Here is a 25,852-nt window from a genome sequence, read left to right on the forward strand (position 1 = left end):
ATTCAGTGTTTTCAAAYACTCCCTGTGATCTCAGAGATCTGAAACTTTTATGCCTCAAGAAAGCTTTGCTGTATTTTTCTGCACCCAGCATCCACTTACTCCTGCTTTTAGGGAGTGCAAGGGCTGTAAACTTTCTTGGTGCTTCTAAGTTTCATTACCTCTTAATTTAGCATGGTTTTGACTTTCTGGTACTTTAATAATAACAGGCAATCAGTAATTTTGCCAATGGTATCTTTACCTAAAATGAATACTCTTCTCTCTGCTTGCCCTGTTATACAGACTGACCAGAAGGATAATTTTCTTTCTCTCCTGTGCAGGTTACMTCTAAATAAAAGCAGTTCCCTCCTTTTACTCCTACCCCACACAAGACATATCACCCAGCTGTAATTTCAGCAAAAGCTCAGCAAGATTTGGATAAAACTTGCTGTTGTTGTTCGTGGGTTTTTTCCCCCCCGAGAGAGGCAAGGAGCCAATGTTCCAACTGAGCAAAATAAAATTAAAAGTAGATCAGTTTTTTCTGTCTCAGTGGCATGTGCTCTGGTATATAATGTGTGTTCCCTGCTTCACAAAGGAAATGAAAGAATGAACTTATATGGCTGATGAAATAAAAATATCAAAGTATTACTTGCCCCAGCTGATATGTGCACTTCACATATAATTACTATTTAATATCTTTGTTTCCTACAAACCAGGAAAAAAGCTTACCCTCTGTCCCAATTCCCTCTCCTAGTAAATAAGCTGATGCAGAATATTCTAGATTTGCAGTTTCTACTTGACTTTCCTCTTGAATTTATTCTCTCCTTTGCAAAGTAATGTGGCCTACAAAATGAAGCTATTTAAAATCCTAAATGAATAAGTGTTATAAAAATAATAAATTAGTATACAAGACTGACTTGCACAAAACATATGTTACGCTCCGAAATATATTTAGACRTGAGTTTATAATTGCCTGTTCCTTTCCTAATGGCCTGAAGCACAGAACTAAATCTGAACTTTTCCCCAAGTCTGTGCAGCAATGGAGCACCACCCTGATATATGGTGGTATATATCAGGTGGTATAGCCAGATAAACCTCATTCCCTGCCTCCAGCCTGCCCTTGCTGCTCCTCAGGGCATCCCTGGCCCGGGTTCAACCCCTCACATCACTGGCAGCAGAGTAATTCTGGGCTGGTGACAGCAGCTCCTGCAGGAGGGGTGACAGGCAAGGCTCTGGGTCACATTGGTRGCCCACAGACATTGTGAATATAACATGAGCCACCATGGAGTTCTACAAAGACAACCAGTTGCTCTGAAACACCGAGCTTTCTGCTCATTCCTCAGAAAATAACAACTCCCAGACCAGAATCATCTTTATTTGGATGTGTTCACAGACTCTGTTGCTTGCTTTCTTTTTTTTGACAAAAATATAAAGGTTTCAACAGAAGAAAAAAAAAAAGTATAAATACTTTCCAGTCCAGCTTCTCCCAAAACACTGGCTGTCTTGGAGTTGCAGGGTATTTCACAGAGCTATGTTTTGAATGTTCATGGAAAAGGGAAGTGGCTATCCTCAGCTTTTCAGGAACCTCTCCCTCTGCAAAAGGAGCCTGAAGTCAGCAGCAGCAGCCCATGWGCACATCAAAACGGGAGCTGCTGACAGAATTCCTCCTGGCAGCTTCTTTCATCAGCACAGCTCCCATGGAGACAGTGAGGCTGTTCCCAGGGACTCACCYTACACACAGAGGGGACAAAGCTGCACCTCTGCTCATTTTAAGGCACTACACAGAGTCCTCCACCTAGAAACTAAAGCATCTCCAAAAAAATAGTTTCTATCTTCACCCTACAACCAACAATAAAAAAGTGTAGTTTGCAAGTGGCATCACATCCTGCTATGAAAGTATGGGCATTTATAATATTTAATAACATTTACACAGCTTGAGCTAAACAGCAGCAAAATGCAGCGTGTGGCTGCGGGGAGGGCACGGCAGAGGGTCAGCCTGGCAAGCACCTGGTGGCTCCCGACTTCATGGAACAGATTCTGTGTTTCTGAAAGCTCAGCAGCAGAATTTTCCTCTCATCACACAGACAGGCACTTGGATGTTTCCTTGATAAAAGTGGCAATGAAATCAGAAGGAAAACTCATGGTAAAAAGGGCCGCTTTTCAGGAAAACTGAAAATAGAGTCACAGCTCAGCCTCACCTTCTGTGTTGAAACSTAAAGCAGAAAAAGACTGAAAGCTYTGGATGAACTACTTCCTGAGAAATTAAGGCCCTTTTTTAATCCTCAGCACTAYATATAGGATTTTGCTTTCTGCATACGTTGTTTTTCTTGATTTTTTCCCCCCTAATCATCCTTCCTATCTGTCCAAGGTGTTTTGTAGCACACTAGTGATTCAGGTGGTATAGCCAGATAAATAACTGAGTTATTATCTTTATAATAAATCTCTTTGTAATAAATGCACCTTGTAGCTTGATTTACAGCAAAATCATCCTCCTCCTCCTCTTACTCCCATGATGAGACCTACTTAAGTCAGTGAGACTAGTCATGATGATAAGATAATTAAGTTTTTAGTACAACTCTGGTTAGTGAGCAGAATGCAGTTCTGATATAATGAATCTACTAGCTCCAGTCTGRTATTCAAAAGGTGTTGATGATTTGGGTATTATTCTTAACGTGCTCTGAGAAAAGCACATTTTTTACACTAAAGCATTAAACCCCACATAGGACACAATTCAGATCATCTTCTAAATTACAGTATTTCTTTGGGAACGGCAAAGTTGAAGTTCAGCCAGCCTAGCAGTGACACCTGCAAACTGACAGTCAAACCCCCCCTCACATTAAAATGGAAAGATTTGCATGAATGTGTTTTAAAATGACAGGAGACAGGAACTGGAGCTTCTAAGCAAGTTAGACTAAAATTTTAAGAGTGAAATGCCTAAAAATAGGCCCCTGAATGCATAGTTAAGCACCTATATAGAGACTGCTTGATTTTCAGTTGTTCTGATCACCCAGAGCTCCCATTAACTTCAGGAGCAACTGTGGATACTCAGCTGTTCTAGAAATCAAGCCACTTTTATTCAAGGGTCTAAATATGGATGTCTGTGCCCAAGTTTGGGGAGAAAAATACAAAAAATAAAAAAGAGGTCTGGTTTGGGATTTTTTTTTTTTTTTTGCTACAAGAAGACATTTTATAAAAGAGAAGTAATAGCCAGGATTCATTCTTCTTTCCCGTTACAATGCTTGAATCTGAATCAACAGAACGATTAATAGTGCAACACATCTGTGCCAGAAGATTTTGTCTGAGGTGAATGGAAATCTATTCCAAGATCAGTAGCTCTTAATTAGCAATCTGAAACATTCCACAGATATTTCATATTCTGAGACTGCAAAATGTTACCAGGCCACCTAAATCTTTTTCATAGTATTTCAGTGTTGCCATTAATAAGCTTTTCAGGCTGGTCTGAGGAACTTTGCAAGATTAACTTTGCCAATCTGTAAGTATTAACTATTTAACTATTTCAGAAATGCCACTTTTTTCTGCTTTTGGATCAAGTACAAGCAGCAGACTTGAGCATATTTTTAAATACCATAAACTATGAAGAAGGAAGAATTAGGCCTTTAATTCTATCGTATGCACTTGGTTGTCAGAAGACTTCTGAATGCTGTTTGCTTAAAGACCTCTTTTGTAAAAGTAATCCTGAGTTGGTTTTGTGTCTCTAAGCCATTGCCAGTTCATGCTGAAGTGGATAAGAGCCAGTCACATGATAGAAAATCTGCAAGAAAAAAAAAAAGAAAATTTATTATGGAATTATATATGACTATAAAACTGAAAGTGTCAAGGAAGTAACAAATTAAAGGCATGCAAGATGAAGATGACAGATATTTGTTTGTGTGTGTGTGCATAAATATGATGCAATATACCTTTATATATTTGTTTTTAGGGGACTCTTGCTGCTGTGTTTGGAAAGAAAAAGTAAAAAGCAAAGACTCTTAYTGCTTTTAACTAAGTTTTCAAAAAGAGCCAGGTAGAAGTCAATGCTTTCCTGTCATCTGGTTTTAACTATTCCACTGTGTTTTATTGAATATAATGATTGGGACATTTTATCTTCCRTGTTTTCAGACAGCTGGGTCACAGCTGGGGTGTTTGTGCAATCCCTGGCAGATAAAAGATACAACCCTTAAGAAATCAAAACAAATGGCTGTGCTCTAACTCTCAACAGTGATGGCAGTGGCAAGGAGAAAGCTCTGTCACAACCAGGGACATCATTTTAGGTCAAGAGTGAGGCAGAGGGAGCAAGCCAATATTAATCTCATGGCAGGAGTGAGCCAGGGGTTTTCAGCAATCATGAATATTAACCTGACATCTCTCAGCTATTCTGAACTTCTTAAAACATGTCAGTATTTCAATTGCTAGGAAAGGTAAGGAAAGGGAAAAGACTGGTGCTTTTCTCCTTCCCCAAATCCCCTATACCTCATGTTTTCCCAGCAGCAGCAACAGGATAAAGACTCTTAGAATTTTTTGGTGGTTAAAGGTAATATCACTTCTTCTCCTGGACCTAAGGAACGTGGTTCTGGTAGCTCCTACAACACTACAGTGTTCCCAGCTATGCTGCATCCTTTGGGGTTGATGCCCTGTGCCAGGGATGCAGGTCATGGATAGACAGGCCAGAATCCTTTTTCCCATTGGGAACTYCTTCCCCAGGCAACAATCAACATGTAAAACATTCCCCAGCAGCAGCAGCCCACACAGGATGAGACGTGGCTTCCTCCACAGGATGGAAATACACTGTGAGCAGCTGAGGCACAGTGACACAAAGGGTCTGGAGGCACTCAGAGGCTCAGTCACAGCTGGGAGTGAAAGGACAGCACTCCCATGCACTTGAAAAGGACTCTGAGGACTCTGCATGCACAAACTGAGCCTTTTTGCTCACTACACTGCAAACATGGCCTTGACCTTGGTCAGCGCTGCAGCATCGGGGTCCCAGATGTCTGCAACACAGCTCAAACACACAGAAATACTGAGATGGAAGTGGCCCTGTCATTAATAACAAATCACATGCACGTTCCATTTCTGCAAAAGCATGAAGCCAGCACACTTAGAAAGGTTACTTTTGTTCTCCCCAAGTTGTAAGCTGCCCACAACCAACCTGCTGCTCAATGTCCCCCAGTAAGCTGCTGGCACCCAGGCGGAAGAGCTCTGGGGTCAACCACTCCACACCCAGCTCCTCCTTCACCAGCATCAGCCACGTGATGGCTTCTTTGGCTGTCCGAATGCCCCCAGCAGGCTTAAACCCAACCTTTGGAGAGAAAAAAAAAACAAAAAGAGAAGTGCCATAATCTGCATTTTGATTCATCAGCAGCCCTAGAAGAGAAGTCTTGTCTGTTCACCTGCAGTCTCCAAGGGCCCGTGGTAAGGATCTGACTGAAAACAGGACAAGAGCTGCACTGGCACTGGGAGCTGTCAAACCTCAGCCATCACTGCCAAAGGTAAACATTTTCATCCTGAGGGAGTGATACTTGTGACCCCTGCACACYTTCTCAAGAGCTGGGCTTGGGGTCTAACAGGAATGCTTTTAGTTAAGCATGCCCATAGAGGGGATGTGTGTAGGGAGGACTGGGATATCTGCATAATTACACAGTGCCCATGTCATAATCACCTACTGCCAATCTATTCAAAATGCAGAACAACAAATACACAACAAAGACCCTAAAGATGCTGCACATGAGGCAGCTGACCCGTGGACAGCACTGAGAGCTGCTTGTGCTTTATAAAAAGGCAGCACAGTTAGACACGATTTGCCTGTRCATTCCAACCTCTCASAGCTTTAATTCTCAGTAAAATTTTYCAAATGGGAATTAAATTAGGTCTGTCTTTATCAAAAATTGAAAGGTCTGCACTTCACAGGAACTGCAAAACTTCYCTCCCCCAGCACAGGCTGGGTGTGCTTTCAGTCATTCAATGTGAGGTGTGTGTCACACCCGGTCAGGGGAACTGCCACAAAAGTAAAGGCACAAACACCAAATAAAACTTAAATCTCTGAGGTAAAGCATGCTTTGAGTGCCATGATGGACCTGCTGTGCACTTGGCACACACCCCTAATGCCAGCCCTTTGGTTATGTGCCATTTAAACACATCTCATTTCCAGACAGAGTTTGTGACACACAGCTATCAAATCCCTCATCAAAAATGCCAAAATGTTGGCCTGTAGCAGCTACCTAAAYGCTTGAAAAACATGGAGAATCAGGAAAAATTCTTTCTGCATTAAAAAAAAAAATAATCTGAACAACATGTAGCACAGAGTGATTCCTCCTACATTTCCTCCTGCCATTAACCTTTACATTCTGCAGGAATTATCTTTTTGTTTTTGCATGTAAGCTCCTGAAACCTCACTGCATTGAGGATTTCTTTGTGCCTTATGGATATAACAGTGGAATCAGAAAGTATCTGTTTTTAAATGTATTTGGTAATCTTTTTTATACAGTGATTTCAGGACCAACAAACAGAATAAATCCTTCTCTCATGCTGGAGCATTGTGATAATGGCATATTTCCAATAAGATTAAAAAGGAACAAAAGCAGGAAAAGCTTGATAAATCCAAACCACGAAAACTGTGTTTTTTTGTGGATGGACAAATAGATGTGTGAGTGTATGCATACATCTGTTAACATTAGATTTCCACAAAGAATTTAAAGCACAGCGACTGGAAAAGCATCTTCTGGATAATAAATAAAAACAGTTGGAATGTGTTTTCCCTCAGGAAGAGAAATCCTAATGAAATCTGAATTTAGATTTCTTCCTAGAAATACTAGGTCTCTTTGAGATAATCTGTGGCAAAAACAGTAGAACAGAGTTAACAAGAGAATTAAAACCATCATTCAGAATTCCTTCCYCTTTTAGCAAATTCTGAAAGCTCTTTTCTTTGCAAAAAAAGCTGACAAAGACAAGCCTGTCCTGCCCTCCATTTACCAGCTTTCCAAACAGCACATCTGACTGCCATAAAAACGTAAAAAGGAAGGGGGGGTTGGAATTTAATTCAAGAGCAGTACAAAGTCCAGCTACCACTTTCCTGCTGTTTCACAGCATTTCATTATTTTGCTTAATAAGTTCATCTCCTCAAGAATTTTCTCTTCACCTTACATTATTAAAAGTAATAAGTTTTTCTGGATTGGGGGTTTTCCCAACAGAAAAACCAATTTATGTATGTCCTTCAATAATGACAGGAAAAGATTATTTCCCATTATATTGCACACTTTTCATATCACCACCACAGCTTATCAGTCAATAAATGTTACTCTGCAACTTGTTCCTTTCCTTGAAGAAGTTTAATTTCTGTATTAACCTGTTTTTCCCAGGCAACGCCTTGCTAGAAAGCATCCCTACAGCAGCAAAATTAGTTTGTTAAAGAAACCATTTAGAAATTCCTTGTCCCTGATAATATTGTCTTCAGTTAATAAAAGTACATGAAGTCAGTTTACATCTAATTCACTGACACACACATGCACACAGACACAAGCACTCATTCTTAATAACACATTTTGTACCCTGAATGCGTCCTTTAAAAGCAGAGGGTGAATTCAACATTTATATCCAATTATGGGGACAAAGCTGGGTTAATGCAGCAGGGACCAACTTGTGGCACACAGCTCGTGGCAGCAGCACCGGGCCCCAGGGATGTGCTGGGGCAGTGATGGTGCTCCCACACAAACAGGACAATTGGAGCTGTGTGGGGAAGGGAGGAGTGGGAACAGCCCAGGKATCCGTGCTGGCCTCATCTGGATGGGTACAGAGAGCAGATGGACACAGCTCCAACCTGGAATCACAGGCTCTGACAGCCCCTGGAACCATCTCACCCCCATCCTGCTGCTAATCCCACTGCACCTTGAAAGGTCACCTGCAGAGGGACAGGAGGATAAGCCACAGAGGAGGGAAGGGGGCCCAGAAATGGGGAGAGGCTCTTGGCAGAGCCACAGCTTCGTCCCCTGCAGCTGAAGGTGGGGACAAAGCCCCCGCTGAACACCGGCACCAGATCTCACCAGCAGCCCCATCTRCCCACGGATAAAGGAAGGGAGAGGTGGCTCAAGCTCTCCTGGGAACCTCCTGCTCCTTTCTCAACGTTTCAGAAAAGGATGAACGCACAGACATCACCGGCTCTGCTGCACATTCCCCTTTTCTCCACTGACCTCAGCTGACAGTGACCTGATCCATGAGCATTAAATACCAGGACATAATGTTCTTCAAGTGCCTGTCCCCTCTCTCCTTCCTGCCATCCCAAGCAGCAGGATACCCCTGGATCTGCCTCCTTGTCCCCTTGCAAAGCTTCCCAGGCAAGGGAACAAAGTGACACAAACTGTGTCACTTGGGTTGCCTGAACAAAGTCAGAAAACACAGTTGTGCACACTGGACGGACTCCTGATGGCTTTAAATTTGTACAGCTCTGCTGGGGTTTATGGGAGCRTGTCAGCCACTATCAGTTTGAGATTTGCTGTGTTATTAATGGACATAACCACTTAAATAGCAAAATAAAATTCATATCCAAATGCAGCAGGGAATGCTTTAACTGCATGAGCTTTTATGGAATGAAGTAACAATGCTTCAAGGGAGAAAAGACAAAAGTAAAAGAAAAAAGAATTAATATTAGCAAATCAATCCAATCACATTCTAMTTTCTTTCTGAGTGAAACTGTTTGGTTAATCTTTACAAAGGAAATGAGAACTACCTTGTAGCCAGTTTGCCAGTAGTATTCTTTAATGGCTCGCATCATGACTATGCCAACKGGAAAGGTCGCGTTTTCCACCTCCTTTCCTGTAGATGTCTTTATAAAATCAGAACCTGAAAAGGGAGCAAAATGTTTTATAACAGTTTTAGAACAAGTGTCACTCTGCATGCACAGAGTTCACAGCCTCAAAGATGCCCTCCTGCTTCACAACAATTCTGAAATATTCCTTTTCATGGATCTCCCTCTGGTGTATACAAACCAACATTTCAGTATTTCCATGAGGATCTTTGAGAACAGAAATTATTTTCATCAGGTTTTTTTAATTTAACTTTGCATCTACTTAATCTCATGTTTTACTGTCCGGTATTCTATCTCCTGCAGCTGTTTTTAATAGAAGGAAAAGGTATCTCATATGTATTTACTAAACCAGCTGTGTAACACTGTAAACCAAGGGAAAACTCCCCTTTTCTGCATTTTGCAATTGTAACATTGCAAGTTACCATACTTATAGCCATGGTCTGATTTAAYGTAGTAACAAGGTCAAARCTCCRTATTRTTTAGAGAACAAGAGMTAGCCTTGGCTTATTTWTTTTCTGTTTYCTCATTTGTGAACAATATTCTCCASTGCCTGTCTTGTGTAACAWTCTTGTGTACTCTTGTTTTTCTGCCTTGGCTTAAAAGAAATCCTGAAGCACAGTGTAACAAATASCTAAGAAACTMACAAAAAATAAYGTGCCCTGACAGAACACAATGACAGAACTTCTTTAATTTCATTAGGACGCACTTCATCCCTAGGAACCTACTTCTTAGAAAAGGTGTACTGTGGGATCATTAATTATCAAAAGTAATTGGGAGAAGAAGAGGGATAATTCAAACATCGTGTAGTAGCGCATCATCCACTTAAGTCAATTGGAACCACATCTGCTTCCACTTCAAATTTGGCTTAGGGTCCATTTTTGTCTCTTATGTGGATGATGATGCCTCTACAACATCCCCTGGAGTAAGGAAGGGAAGTTTCAGCACTGGCTCCAAGGAAGGAGTTGCCTTGACTACGTTGTGATGGTGCAGCAGCACACTCCAGAGAGCTCCTGATGGCACAGCTGGCTGGCACACAGCTGGCGCTCAGCCCATGGCACGGCAACACAAAGCCAGGCATGGTTCTGTGCTTGGGATTTAAACACAACCAAATGGTACCACCAACTTTATAAGGTTTCTAAGATTACATTTGGTAGGGTTCCTGACGAGGCACTACCTCAGCCCAGTGGTGATTCAATTGCACCATCCTGTGACAGCTTCCATCCTGRAGAGAAACAGCTATTTGCAAGAAAGATTCCAGCTCCAGAGAAAGTGCAACGTGCAAAARAGGCAATTAATAGTTGACTGAGCTTTGCAAACAAGGGAGCACACAGGAGAGACAATTGAGTTACACTTTTCAGAGCTACTCTCTTCCAGAGAGACACCACGGACATCTGATAGGCACATTAAAACAAGGARCAGTGGAAGTGAAACTTCAACATCACCAAATTATATTTTTAATTTCCCTTTCGAAATGTAGCACTTGAAGTCCTTCAGTGCAATACTTTTCTTTTTTTTCTACTAAAAGGTAAGTCAAAGCTTTTATAAGTCTTATAATTACAAGTCTCTATGGTACAGTTTCATTAAAAACTTTCATTAAACAACAGCTGCCCTTGTATATGGTCTTCTAATCAATTTGGTCAAACAGAATGACTTCTAATCAGCTGTTGATAAAAATAGAAGATGAAATTTTAATTCTAATAGATTAACCACAAACTCAAGATAGTCTTCAAAATCCATCTAGTTCTATTCTCCAGTGGATTTAACGACTATTCAGCAACTCATTACTAAATAGAACAAGATGAACATTTTCCAGTTCATTAAAGAAATGTACTATGTATTTTTGCATTGTCCTCATGATTCGTTACAGGGAGTCTTAATTACAAGATAATGGATAATGGTTATTAAATGCAGACTCCAGTAATGAAGCTCTATTCATTTGCGAGCCTCCGAGACTGCAAAGAGGGGAAAATAAAATTACTAGCTTCAAAAGATTAACGGATCAAATTATTATTCAATTTTGAAAATCTCATTCAGACTTCATAGAAACAAGAAGAGATTAAAAACTAGTATTAGTACAAAAGTTGTGCATTTATATATTTATTTTTAAATAATATCTTAAGGCTATTACCAGAATATTCAGCTTTAGATGTGATTATTAGACAAACATACAGCCAATTAAGTAGCATCCTCTAACAATGAAAACAATACATTTTTATTTCCYGAACAAATTCTTTTTATGACACAAGAGCTTGCTAGCAGGACTGCAGGCAGCCTCTTGCAGAAGACAGAGGACCCACAACAGCACAGAGAGAAACACTGGAAGGTGTTATTAACGTTTAGGTTTCAGCAGTGAAAAGCAGGATTTAAAAATCAAGCKCTGCCATAAAAGGCTCCTCACTAAGCAGAAGTTCAGCCTTGTAATAATAAGGGAGTTCCACTAAGTCTACTTCTTATTCAAGTTTTCAAAAACAAGTCTAAGGAATGAAGCTCAGGAGTTTYACCTGGAAATTTAGGTGATGATTCAGAAACCTGAGTTTTATGACCCAGCCTCTCATATTTTTGCGAATGTATACACTCAAAAAATCAAGGCTAAGGCTAAAATACACACTGAATGGCTTTCTTCTTCCTTAGAGTAGATTACATGGTTCAATGAAGCATTAAATCAAAGATTTTACAAAATTAGTTATTCAAGGTAGATTTCTAGGCCCACTGAGCCTGGAAAAGACTGCACTTCCTACTCTTTTTTCCCAATGTRAAGCCACAACAGCAAATTTCATTTCAAAGCGAGTCATGTACAACTCACTGAACCAGGGAGATGGGATGAGCTCAGTGGTGAGAACGTGGTGCCAATAACACCAAGGCTGTGGGTTCAACACCTTACAGGCCACTGATTGAAACAGAAATCCCCTGCAATATTTCTGTTCTAGAATCACAGCCTTGTTGACAGTGGCACTCAAATTTGCAGAGCTGAGGTATCCAGAAGTTGAGGGACTTACCCAAGGCCTCCCAGCAAGCATTTGGCAGGGCATGGATGGAATGCTCTGGTCTCCCAAAAGGTCAGGAGAGCTTCCAGAACTGGCCTGCCCTATTGCCACCCTCTACACCAACTGGAAACTCTACAAAGCTTTACAGCCCATGTAACACTGAAGCAGAGCACGAGAAGTGGAGAATCTTATTTAGATGACAGCATCCAGGAAACACACTCTGATTCCATAATTAAGCAATGAGGAATAATAAGCAGTATAGCAATCGTGKAGTAATCACAACCTTTTGGTTGTGAAGTGTTTCAAATGCCCTTGGGGAATGATTATCTCCTGATAACTACAGACTCAGTGTTGTTGGCTTAGTCTTAATAAAGAACAAAGATGTGCCTGGCGGTTTTAAACAATGGTTCAGAGAGAGATGCTTGCCAAGGGACAATTATGCTGTGCTGCTTTGTAAGCATTCACAAGGAGCACAAATATGTCTTCATTGCTGCGACTCASAGATAACAACGTGCAGTGATGTGGGGACAACACAGACCCTCCCAAGACTTGCAGGACTGGTAGCAAAGAGTGGATTCTGCTCAGAGGACCTGCAAACCCACCTGCTGCTTCTGCTGACAAGRGAGCAGTGACAAAATAGCACCATAATATCAAATGTGCACAAAGTCCCACTAGCAAGTCATCTTTGTATTCTATGAGCACCCAAACTAAGGGTCTTCAGATTCTTGCACAATTAGCCTGACTATAGGTGACCAGGTCAACAGCCCTGTGAAAATAAGAGATACAAGACACAAAAGGCTAATGTAGCAGCTAATTCTTGTCAGTTCAGTCATCCTAATTGTCCTGCTTACATGTCCTTATCCTGCTCCAGCAGCAAGATGAAACACTGAAAGCTGGTCTATACCTTGGTCTGTTGTGAACCGCCCATTTTTTTGCAACCCTTTTTGAAAAGGTGACTGTGCAGAGGGGAAAAGAAATAAAAATGCCATAATGGTTTCCACATTTAATGTCTGCTTACGAGTGAGACAACCTTTCTGAAAACCCATCCYATCATCCCAGCTTGGTTTCCAGGACTCAGAACGGATGCTCCCTTTCTTGTACAGCACCTCCACTAACAGGGGTTCTGCAGACCAAATGATGCCCTTAGGAACACTTACACATGCACACAAAGGGACAAATTATTAAGTCCATACTCATGCAAAATTCCCTGTAGATGATGTCTGAAGGAATTCAGCATTGCTGAATTATGCATAGCTTGCTAATGCACTATTACAGTGTCTACCACAGGTCTCCACAGAATACTATTACTTAATTAGTRTAAGTTTCTTGTGTGTTCATTTAAAACATTCCTTTAGAAGGTTCAACAGGAAGAGCCAAACCACCTTCTGTTGCTCGGCTACACAGCACAGGCACTTGCTATTTTTAGAGCATTCCTTCCCACCCAATCCTTATGTRGGATGGAGAAAGAGAAGATAAATAATTGACATGTGCTCTGGGTCCAGAGACTGCAGCTGGAACCCCTGTCACGGGTGGCACTTGGCTTGGAGCCACATGGAGGCACAGAAGGAAAGCTGCCCCCAGTCACCTTCCCACATTGCCACGCAGAAAAGATGGGAGATGTTGGGAGATGCCAGGGTGCAGGAGTTCAGKCAATTATGTGCTGCTGGAACTATCATTCCTCCTCCCCAAAGAGGAAGCAGCAGCATATCCTCCCAGGAGTGACTTTGTGGGACAACAAAGAAGTTTAAGAAATGCCTGTTATCCCCTTGTTAAATTTCATTACCACAATCTCAATTTTCTTCTGATGAAGCAACACAAAGATTGGCCTCGCCTCTCAGACTGAATGCAAGMACTCTGGGTCTCAGCACCGAGCCACGTGCTTGGGTTAGGATGGGTGAAAAAGCAAAATGCTGGGGGAGAAACTGGGCTTGATTTSAAAATCTCCCCCTTTGAGCTTCCTTTGCAAACACTCAAATGCATTGCACCACTTTCTTATTCACACTTAAATTAATCTAAACAATGATAAACTAKCTTAAACTGTGATATAATTAAAACAGCACTGGTCAGGCTTTTTCCCTCTTGGCATTCTTGGTTTTGGATCAATACATCTCAGCCTCTCAAAATGTTGTCCAGTACATGACATATTACAGACTGAGGCTAAAACCCTGATCTATCTACCAGCAATAGCASTGCAATTTGGAAGAAAATAATAAATATGCATGATGGCTTAGAATCACAGCACTACATGGCATATTGCATTCCATGTTTTAGCAACCACATTTAGCTTTGTGCTTTTTAACGTTGATAACAACTTTGAAACAAATATGTTAACATTAAATCTCAGGTACACTTATGTATTGTCTATTAGCTTGTAACAAAATTACTCAAATTGAAGAGATAGCTGTTTAAAATCAATTTGGAAATACTCCACACTGAATAAMGCAAGTAGAAAATCATTCTACTTTATCAAGAAGGTGCTGTGAATTTTAAGGATTTTTAAAAATCCACCATACATAATACAGCCAAAATCCTGACACTTCAATGTCATTTTGAGTGTTTTTCAACACTTGATGCTAAAAGCAGTTTAAGATTCTGTTSCTGCTCTAACCCAGAGAAAGGCAGGATTGATTTTTGAGATTTARAAGTCCATGTTTTAATGCCACAGTCAGAATCTGTCCAGCACCCAGCCTCYTTGTCATGCAGAGGACAAGCAGCAGCATCAGCCCCTGTTCCACACTGTTCCCTACAATAAAAGGCAGCTGGCACAGGTGAAGGCTTCAGTWCCTGGGGCATTTCCAGGATCAAAGGTATTTTCCTCAGGCAATTGGAATGGTCAAAGGTTTGGCTTTTGGCTTTGCCTGAAAACCAAAAAATATAAGGTGCCAGATCTCACCAAACYCCTCTGTGATGTTTTGTTTCCACGWGGCTTTTACAAATCAGGTAGAACAGATTTCTTGAGGGCTTACATGAAGGGATGAATATTCCACTTTGGGTAACCATGTGATTACATGTGAGGCACGTTTAGTTTTGTTTTTTTTTTTTATGATACTCAAAGGTCTTCAATGCCAACAAGCTGCAAACACAAAGATTTTATCAGGGCCATCCTGGATTCTCCTGATGCAGCAAATACACCSTGGATGGCCTTACCTGTATGTGAGGCTGCATGGCACAAGCTATGCTTGTCTTTAAAAGGCACCAATCTGACTTACAGCTCCTGCTTTCCAGAAGGTTTTGCCCCTCAGGAAGTTTCCTTTTTCTTTCTCCACTTTGAAAATCAGGCAYCTGGCAAAACTGCAAAAGCTCACAKGTGCAGGCTGTAGTGTAGGTGAGAACTTCCAGGTACAGACAGATGCTTTCACCCCTGTCAGCAGGGTTGTTCTGCAATGTTTCCAGCTCTTCAGGCAGCCTGAATACCAAAAAACCTGCCATCTCCCTTCAATGAAAAAAACAACCAAAACCCCTGACTGTGCAGCCGCACTCCAAGCAGGAGGCACCTCTCTGCTGGCGGTCAGGGAAAGATACTTCTGGTTTTTTAAGAAATCCTTTTTTCCTCCCATTGCATTATTAACAATGCTTACATGGCAAAACTAACAATTTTATTTCAAAGGGATGCTTTATGAAGGCGAGCTGCTGATAAATTCAGTCAGACTTTTCTGGCCTAACATCTACTGAGCACCACTTGAATGAAGGAAATAAAAAAGACCAATAAGCACCATCAGAAATAGGCAGCAACTCACAAAAAGGTATTTTAAAAGCCAGAGCATTGTTTTGTCAACAGCCTGCATGCTGATCTTACCACAGTCTACAGTTATGGTGAGCATCTCAAACCAATAATAATCTGATTAAACAACTGCATGGGTTTTGGTTAAAAAACAATTKAAACTAGCAGAGAAATTATGATTTCATACTGATTTCACCAGTCCAGACAAAATGAATATGATATTCCAATCTTCAAATCCACACTTTATGTATAGGTTTTACATTTTTAAAAGCTTACACTAAAYATATATTGTAATTTTGAACTATGGCGTTCCACTCTTTTTACTGAAATGCCGTGAATCAAAGAAAGAGAGTATCAAACTCTCTTTGTGTTAGATGTATACATCTATACAGATTCATATTTAGAGGTATTTAGTGGCAAGTTATTAAATGTCACTGTTCATTGAGACTGTACATTTCATGTCTTTCTTATAGAAAAAAATGTAAAATTTATGTAAAATTTTATCTATGTAAAATTTGCAGCAATATGTTAGAGCCTCACTCTCAGAGCAGCTTCTTGACTCACACTCCCATGTTGGGAAGCAGAGGTGGCCAAGCAGAACCCCGAATGTGTGACTGAGCTGTCACGTGCCGAGCTGCAGAGGCAGTGACGGTGGCACCATGTCTGCACCTTTTCTTCTGGTACAAACAGCAAAAAGGGATGAGGAACTCCGTGTTCAGCCTTTGCCAACATCAAATCACATGCAGAGGGATCTGATAAGTATTTACACTGGAAAATGCTGCTGTGGGGTGAAGCGCAGCAGTGTTACATATCCCTTATCTATGAACCAAGCACTGTATTCACTTCCACAGAGAGCTTTAAGGCCCCCAGACATCAGCCCAAAGCAAAACCACATTGTCTCCATTTAATTACCTATCTTTTCATGCTCACTGTGATCCAAATGACTGAGTTAAACAGAATGGTTACTAGRAACAGGAGACCATTGATAACCAGCAAGCTGAGGTGGGTGTACGTGCACAGAGTTCAAAGGAAAACGATGCTGCTGCGTGCTGTTTACTTCCCCAGTGTGAACTTATAAAGTGAATTAGCAAGAATTAAAAGGATTAAAATCCCGGGAACCAATGAAGGCAAAGAGAAATAGAAAATGGAATCAGTCCTAAAAAGATAAAATTATTTAACAACTTATTAAAACAGTTCATCATTGTAATTAAAATYCAAGTGCCTAGAAAAAAGTGCCACAAGAAAGGTAATTATTTATGAGGAGACTTTAAAAAGCCATTCATGGTGAATTTGGGAGCGAGTCAGCCTGAAAGAGTTGGTAGTAAAAAGAAATTGTTTGTTTATTCATAAAACTTATTTTGGTCTAGCATACCACTAAGAATCCCTAACATCTGCTCAATGGCAGCTGTAAGTAACATTAGAAACACTCAGCCAATTTATATCTTTCCTTTTTATTAAAAAGTAAACAGGTCTTTTTAAATTATTCACCAGTAAATTAACATAAAAATCAGTGCTGCAGCTAACCACATTTTGTGGAAAGGCATCTGCAAGCTTTGCCTGATCACGATGATCTCAATCTTTCTACATTTCACTGACTACTTTGCTCTTTATGTGATGCCCCACCTAATTTAGCAAATRAAAACGTAGGAAACTTACAAGCCATACAGGAGTCACAGCCATGAATAATACAAAATGCAACACTGATACCTCAAAAGCCACATTAGTTGCTTCCTTYTGACTTTAACTGATTCYGTTCTKATCTTYCCTTTGCCYTCCACTGTATAAAAATTCCCCTCARATAATCTCAGATCTCTCCTGCTTCTGTCTTTCACAAACAAGATGTTCATTAGACAGGAAGGAGCAACAAAATACCGGGGAGTTACTAATTAATAATTATTTGTTTTCATCTGCAGCACTTCTATACATGGGTGACAAAGGGCTCTGTTCCTGTGTTTTGTTCCAAAACTGTGTTCTTTAGACAGTAAAAAAGGCACAGGAACAGTTCAAACCTAAAAGCTTCCCTTTACCCCTCACTAACACTTTTTGTTTTACTTAAACTCTTCAACATTTTAGAAGAAAAATGTTACTTTTTCCCTGAATTTCTCTCCCAGCTTTAGTTCTTCCTTCATAATACAAGCAAGTCCCTGCAAACGAACTCACCACAAAGTAGTTCGAGAGTGTGGAGTAGCTCTGTTTATTTTACTAGGATATTTTCATTTTAGTTCTAGGGAAAACCCAAGCATTTCTGCAGTGCTTTCTGGACACARTTAGCTTAAAGCTGAGCTGTGATTGTAACCCAGGCACTGGAAGTGGCATCATGACAACAGCACAGAGTCCATCTAGCTGAAGTTCCCAGAGGAGTTTGCCTGGAAGCTTTTGAGACCGTGCAGCAACTGGCAGCCAAGAGAGGCTGAATTTGCTGAGATCCAGGGCAGTGCAAACACAGTGCCTGATCACAACAGCCCCAAGCCTGACAGAGCTCAACAAGTGTTTGGACTTTGCTCTCGGGCCCATGGGGTGGCTCTCAGGGTGTCCTGTGCAGGGCCAGGAGCTGCACTCAATGATGCTGACGGGTCCCTTCCAACCCAGCAGATTCTGTGATTCTGTGATTCTGTGATTCTGTGATTCTGTGATTCTGTGATTGTGTGATAAATGCATTTGCATTTGACCAGTCTGTGTAGTTCACTGAGCAATGTGTGCATGTAACCCAGCAGCCAGCCAGGGCATTCAGTCTGTTTCTCTGCACTTCATGATTAACACTTCAAAGTGCAGCACCAGCACCATCAGGACATGATTTGTTAAAAGCTCTTTATATTGATAYCAGTGTGTTTTAACTTACAGCTTTAACATTCAGCTAAGGAAACAATCCATGCCCTCCTTATGGGAAACTTCTTGTTTTGCAATACCAGGTTTTATCCCACTTTTATGTATCAGCACATATTTCATTTATGTTTGTGTTCACCTCTTGTTATGCTTCTTTGTTTTTCACAGTGTCCTTAATTAAATGGGTGTATTCAAATGAACATTCACTATTTTTTAAAACAACCTAATGATGCTCAAGATCACATATTCCTGGTATGTTTTTCCATTCAACACATTTCTCTTTAGAAGTCTAAATTCACATTGCTGCTGCCATGAGCACATATCTTCAAATTAGACAGGCACAACCATGAGGGCTTGACACCTTAAAAAGAAACAAACAAAAAAAAAATTCCAGGACTTACAACCCTCTTGTACCTACCCCCAAAATCATGCTTGGTTTATTTCCACATCTATATTAAGTTTCTGTTAAGGGACTGGATTTTCTAACTAGTGTTCCTACTTGCAATCTCTTAAAAGATACTTTAATATTTCATAAGCCAATTTTATATAATTGATAGATACAGTAAATTAAATATTTATTTCTATTTTTCACTGGTTTAGTGGAATTTAACACCTGCTGCTGACAGAATAAAAAAAAAAAAAGCAACCTGGAATATCAGAGAAATAAATAGTACCCAGTACATCTATTGATTTTACATAATATTTCCATGTTTTAAAATTGCATTCTCTCAAACCATTACCTTCAATACCAGAGCTTCACAGATGCAAAGTTTTTTTCCCAGGAAGCCCTGTTATTTTTCTGGCATGTTTGACTAGAACTATTCACTGTGCAACAATTTCAGAGTCTGAGGTGATATGAAACCTCGGAAGTTTTAACTCAAATCCTAACAAGTTATTTAACATAGAAACAAGGTTTCATTCATGGGGAAAATTAACGCAACAGGGGTGCTTTCTCACCTCTCTGCATCAGTTGTTATAAATTGAAAGTGTACCATTTATATATTCCTTAATTAACATGTTTTGGAAGGATCTTGAATATCAGCASAAGCAAAGTGTTATTCAAGCTCTGGGGATAATTTGCTAATAGCAGGGTGACCCCTCTCCACAGCGTGCCCCACTGTCACCCCCCTGCTCGCTGTCACTGCAATTTCAGCACCAATTCCCAAGGCTGAGGCACAAAGAACAGCCCCTTTCTTAAAGGTCAAGAAGCAGAAACCCACAGATCAGCATTCAAACCCTTCATCCTCAGAGAGATGGACAAGCCTGGCGTTTCTGAGGAGGGGAAAATTGGCAAAAAAATGTCCCATCTGAAAGGACATTTTGGGAAGAGCTGAGGGAAGGGAACCTCCCTGCTGCTCCTCTCYACTGCAGGGCACGAATTTACCCACAACTCAGAGTTGTGCCAGCTCCCATCACCACCAGGGCTGGCTGCACCAGGAAATCACAGCCAGCAGCTCCCACCAGAACACWTCCAGACCTTCTCTCTTCCATTTCCCAATTTGAATTGTGACCAAGAATATTCCATCTTCATGCACCRGCAAAACAAATTTCTACCTTCTAATGAGAGGAACACAGTCCCATTTACATCTTCATTAATTAAGCTTCACAGAGGTTCTATAAAGTGTGTAAATGTTAATTTTACATGCAGCAAACCAAGGAGAGTTGTCAAAAATGATGAGATGTTGGAAGTAATTCTGCAACCTCAAACCCATCTTCTGGCTTCCTGACTTGGTGTTCTTCTGGTCAGAAGTGCTTGGAAATAGCACTGTTTCTATTTGTAAGTGGGGATGGTGGAGGGAAAAAGCCAAATGGTGGTGTGGGTAAAACAAGATCAAACAAACAAGTACAGAGCTAAGTTATCTGTTTTACACTGTTATTTCTTCTTTGCCTTCACTGGAGGGTGCATATTCTTATTTTCTGATTACAGGAGAACACCACAAATAAAACAGACCTTGCACAAAATTAGCAGAGTTGCCAGGCATCCTGCTCTGACAAATATGAATGGCCCCAGATACAGATCTCCCCTCAGATATGGCTGTGTAGGCAGGCACACAGTTCAGTAAGCACATAAATAAATGCATAACAAAATGTGCCATTGCACGCACGTCTGGGTTTTTAACAAACTGCAAACAAATGAGGCTTCACTGCATACTCTCTCCATTCTCCCTTCACAGACTCTTTGTATCTTTATTCCCCCAACATCTTTGTTTCTCTTAAGCATTATTTCTGTCCTGTACTTACCCACACAAGGTTCTGTTGCCTCAACTGGAAAGACTTCCCATGAGAGCCTGTCCTAGCCTTTCCCAACCACTCTCCATCCTTTTTCTTCTGATTCCCTACACATAGATATTACTGAGCTCCAGACAGACTTTTAAGTCTCATTTCACATTCCTTCAAGCTTTGCTTTACTCATGCCCCACTATTTTATTTTTTTTTTGCTACTAGTCTATGTATGGCCTCTCATCAGTAATTCAAACCTGAGGATATTGTGATTGCATTGTTGGAACTTTTCAACTCCAAGCTTATCTATCACTCCTGCATTATTTCTAGTGATTAGCTGCAGTATCACTGTTAAGCTTGTAGGCAATTACCTCATTTAAGGGAACATCCTTGTAGTGCCTTACTGAACATGCTCTTATCTGCATTTTCATACCACCAGCGTTTTCATTTCTCCCCACTCCCCACCAGAACAAATGAAGTCACTTGTTTCTGTACTAACCTCTTTTAGGTTGATTGTATTTAAAGATACTCCATCTTTTGATCTTACTCTTAGTTCAAAAACTTTCTYAGTCCATGATGTCATTCAAAACTTTGAGACAGACTTTCACTCTGCATCTTGGTTTTCCACAGTGTGTTTTGTGCTTGCTCTTTGACTAAACATTCAGTGATGCTAACTAGAGCTTTGAAGATGAAGAACAACCACAGATGATGCAGAATGAAGGACAGGAAAGTGATCAACTCCCAGTATAATTCCAGCAATAATCACTGCTCTCATAAGCCCCTTAAAGCAGAAACCACTGCAACCACTTCCACACTCAAGACAGCGACCAAGAAAGCCTCACTCACCAGTCAGTGCTGAGGGCTCTTCCCACACACTCCTAAGAGTAAGGACTCACTAATTTTATCAACTTGCCTTTCATTTGGAAATGCTCTGGGCTCTAATAAATGACTTTGTATCAAATTGCTGAAGTTGTAGACACATAATTAAACCAACACATAATACAACTCAAATGCTGCTGAGGGGGCACTCTTGACTTCTAGATTGAGTATGACACTCAAAACCACAGCTGATCTCAGTTTGACTTTTGACTTGTCTGTTATTATCTTTGTCTCATATTTCACAAGGCAATTGTAAGATTTATTCTGCTAATGTCAGTATGTGCTTTGAAGACACACAAAGCACTAAGTGCCAACTATTATTACTTATTCAGTAGTCTTGTTTTCTAYATTAGCTGCATTTGAGCAAAGCATGCCTTGCTTTTCAGTCAGTTCTGCTGGTTTGGTTTCCTTGGTCTCCCATTTTTCATGAAACATTCAMTTGGCAGAAGTTTTGGATCACAGTGGTCCACATCCAGCAGCAGGAAAGTCATGCCTTGCACTCAGACGACTGCTGGCATGTTCAGAGCCACAAAACCCTGCACAGAACAAACCTCTGCAAGAAAGTGCTCAGTAAAACAACAGCTATTGCCACCTTACAGTTTGTCTTCCCAAATATTAACCACAGCATAAAAACCTTATTTAGTGCTAAGAGCTTTGTGTAATAATTGCCAGGCATTATTTTATAATGTTCCAAACCATCTCTCTCTCCTATGAACTGCAACACAAAGCTTTTCTTCACTGTTTGGMTATTTGTTTCTGTTCACTTTGGGGAATCTAAAAACATTCCTGCTCACATATTTAATGTGTTTTAAYTTTCCCTTTCTAGACTATCATCATCAGAGACCTTATTGCTTCAGCCATCCACTGCTACTTCTTGCAGTGTTTTTTGTTCTAGACACTTTAGAAGTTGGTTTGCTTTAGCACCAACTCATTCCCCTTCCAAATTCAATGTTTACATTAGTCAGTAATCTCAACATATAATCTCAACATATAATCTCAACATATAATTTATTTGACTAATTAATGACCTATGAAAAGAATTTTTTAAAATGCATACACTTACAGAGCTGCAGAAGAACACACCACTCCTTCCTGTCCTTCATACAGGTACTTGTTTAGATATATGTAATGAAAATAAGTATCTTTCACATGTCACTGCTGTGCTCCCTTAGCTTCCCAAAGCACAGCAGTACTATCAAGAGCAGTTTYCACAGTCAAAATGACACAGATGAAGTTTTTACTTTTAAAGCACTTTTACTTAATCACTTCCTCCACCTCTTTCCTAGTCTGCATATCTTAACGATTATGAATTGTTACACAGTACAATAAAGACWTTGTAATTAGGTAATATGGTTTTCCAAAATTAAAATCTTATATATGAGMGAAATATGCAATTAAGCCATCAACAGCTTTACTGAAGTACTCCCTTCCCACTGCAAGTTCATCTTTCCCTTCCTGGTCTGCCTTCCTYGGCTGTTTCTGATGTTTGTGTCAAGAAATGAAAGTTAAAAAATGGCCCACCTCTCATACTRTGTACAWGAACTGTTTAAAGACATCATGGTGRAGAAATATRTAATAGTTACAACTTGTATGGGGGAGTCAGGCACTCCCATCTGTGTTCCTTAGGACTGTTTATTCCAAGAGACACAGCCTTGAGCGTCTCCTGTAGAAACAGAAGTGACTCACACAGGGATACACCAGGCAGGGAACACCACTAATTACCCTGTCCCATGCAGCATCAAAAATGCAGGTAGCTTTCTTGAGAAGCTCATGCACTCAAATCACCACCAGGACTTGAAGCAGCACAAGAAATGGCAGTGGATGCTCTAAAGCAATGACCTGAAGTTCCCTGATTCAGTGCTAGGCGTTTGTCTGGGTCAGCTTTCCCAACACAAGGCGCTCCTTTGGCAGTGGGATGGAGCTKCTGACGTGCAAAGCTCCCTGCCATCGTGTCCTCCTCAGCACTGCAAAGATTATTCTTGCCAGGTGAGTCACTGTCCTTAGAGGGATGGCAGCCTCTTCCACTCAGAAATAGCTTCTCAAACATTCCAGAAGAATTTATCTCGTGTCACTCAAGTTTGTGAAGGCACRGTTAAAAGAATTTAAGATAACTGTGTGCCTCCTCCCATTCTGAGTCGTTCTGCTTATGGACTGTACTGGAGAAGAAAAGGTAAGTAGCCATGGAGAATAATTTCAGAGACAAAAGGAGCCAGGAGACACCAATTCAAATAAAGGCAAATTATTCTCAACCCTTACTGTGAGGCCCAGTTCTTCCCAAGCTCTTCTGGGCACAAGCATTAACATCTTATACACAGGCATGTTGTGCAAAGTTTATTAAAGTTACTATTTTTTATTCTTCAGGTAGAAGTTGCCAGGGCCTGCCCTATCCCTAAGACCATCTGCTTTTATTTCTTTCTTTTAAACCTTTTAAACCATGATTTCAGTTGAAAAATTAAATACCAAACTGAGAATTTAAAACTACTGTGCCAAACCATTTTCTCCCCAAAATGATACAAATATACAAATAAAACAAAATTCAACTGGAATTTGAGGCTCTCAGCATTTCTGACAAGTTGGAGTCTGAAAACCTGSCCCTCAATCCATGTATGCAGAGCACAAATAAATTCTTATTTTTATGCCTACCCACAAAGAAAAAGCAGAAGACCAAAATAAGGAAATTACTGGATATATTCAAATGGGTAAGTATCTTATAAAATGAATAACTAGGCAAGGAAAATCATTAACAATAGAGCCATCTGCTGTATTTCAAAAAAACTACACCAGCAAAATTCTGAAAACGGTAAAATGCTTTACAAGCTGAATTTTTCACTACTCAGCGTTACAAAAAGTGATCATGATGATTAGTACATCAGTTTAAATAACAGGAAATGTGTATTTCTTACACCTCTTCTAATTAAAAGCAATATTTAGTRGTGGAATACTGATCCTCTGTGCCTAATGATACTAATTGACATTGTAGCTGGTCTTGTTATAAGCCTGAAATACACTTGAATCAGTTAAGCACAGTATTGTGTATGGTGACACAGGTCAGCAGCAGCTGAATATTTATTTAAATACTGACAAGACACTTGATTACGTTTCTCTTGCTTTAAAATAAGAATTTCAGGTCTGAAGAGTTTAAGTAGAAAAAAACAACAAAATCAACACAAGGAATGAAGCCAAGTTTAGAAGACAGACAAACACAAGTGGTTCTTAGAATATTTTTACAATTCTAGAAATAAACTTGGGGACCCCCAAGCACGGGGGACAAAGCAAGTGCCTGGAAGCCACTTCCCAGTTTTGCATCTCCAACACTKCACTAGAACTCAAATCCTGGTTAAACTGGGAAAAATTGTAACAGCACAGACCCAGAGCTGCAGAGAGAGAATACCCTGCTGAAAATCTGGGCTCAAATGGGTGCTAAGCTATGCAAAAAAGCAGCACCTACAAAGTATGCACGGGCTATGGAAACTCTATCCTGTCCACTGGAAGGTTGGTTTCCTGAGTTGCAGTCTCAGAGGTGGCTGGAAGCGATCACAGACCAAAAATGAGAGCTGTTAGCATGAATCTTCACAGGGMAGTTCCCCTTGCATTTAAAATAAGTTTGTAAACCACCAACCCACATCATATCTGTGGGTCACCACAATTGCCTCCATAAGTGTGTCTGCCCCAAACATCTTCATTAAATATTCTGATCAGATCAGATATTTGACTACAAATTTTACTTGTTCCTACAACCCTTGCCATTCAGCAGCTTCTTATTTAACATTTCATGCAGGTTTTGTAGGTTATACAAAGAACAAGTGACACTTCATTACCCCACCTGCAATTTTCTTCTATTGACAAAACCAAACTTCTGCAACCAGAATTTTTCAAGCCTCAGAAATAATACAGCAAAGACATTCTTAGCTCAAAAAGGAAACCCCAGATATTTACCTGCCATCATAGCAATCATGCTGGCTTTGTAGACATTAGCAAGGGACCCCAGTTCACCCGTGGCCARGATTGTTTTCATGTGAGCATCTCCACAGGCTGCACGGCACAGACGGATCTCCTCGTACAGAGCTGGGAAAAAAAAAAACATGAGGAAATGGTCAAAGTTACCTGAGAGATATTTTCAAGTATAGCTGTAATTTCCACTTCTGSRTTAATTTCCAATCTTATAATTAGTYRTAGCACTCAGGAACTTAAGTTTTGTAAGTTCAGTGAATTACATGGCTGGAGGTAATTAACAGTGYCGTGCAGTTTCTGACTTTACTTAATAGCTATTAGTGTCTGTTCTCTCAAAACTACAAATGTGCACAGTGCACCAAACACCCATGAACACATCGGGAGTAAAACATGCTAGGATAGTAAAGACTGATCTTAAAACTCATTCTCCAGCAATAAATATGGAAGCACATTGAATCAGTGCTCAGAGACAATTATGTTTTCCATAACATAATCTGGCAGCTG

At 40.4% G+C, this 25,852-nt stretch overlaps 1 protein-coding gene across 1 annotated transcript in view; it reads right to left on the reverse strand.

Annotated features, from left to right (window-relative positions):
* Positions 1–1,335: 1,335 nt before the first annotated feature.
* The window catches only part of DERA (deoxyribose-phosphate aldolase), a 42,988-nt gene continuing 18,471 nt past the window's right edge, over positions 1,336–25,852 (reverse strand). Inside the window, exons 6-9 of the mRNA XM_057390004.1 lie at positions 25,334–25,462; positions 8,693–8,805; positions 5,123–5,272; positions 1,336–3,748 (exon numbers count right to left, since the gene is read on the reverse strand). Coding sequence (XP_057245987.1) covers positions 3,692–3,748; positions 5,123–5,272; positions 8,693–8,805; positions 25,334–25,462 — 449 coding nt within the window. The 3' untranslated portion in view covers positions 1,336–3,691. The remainder of the gene's footprint in view (positions 3,749–5,122; positions 5,273–8,692; positions 8,806–25,333; positions 25,463–25,852) is intronic.

Source organism: Malurus melanocephalus, unplaced genomic scaffold (genome assembly GCF_030028575.1).
Source record: "Malurus melanocephalus ecotype Western Australia unplaced genomic scaffold, MMel_1.1 scaffold_22, whole genome shotgun sequence".
Classification (NCBI taxonomy): Eukaryota; Metazoa; Chordata; class Aves; order Passeriformes; family Maluridae; genus Malurus; species Malurus melanocephalus.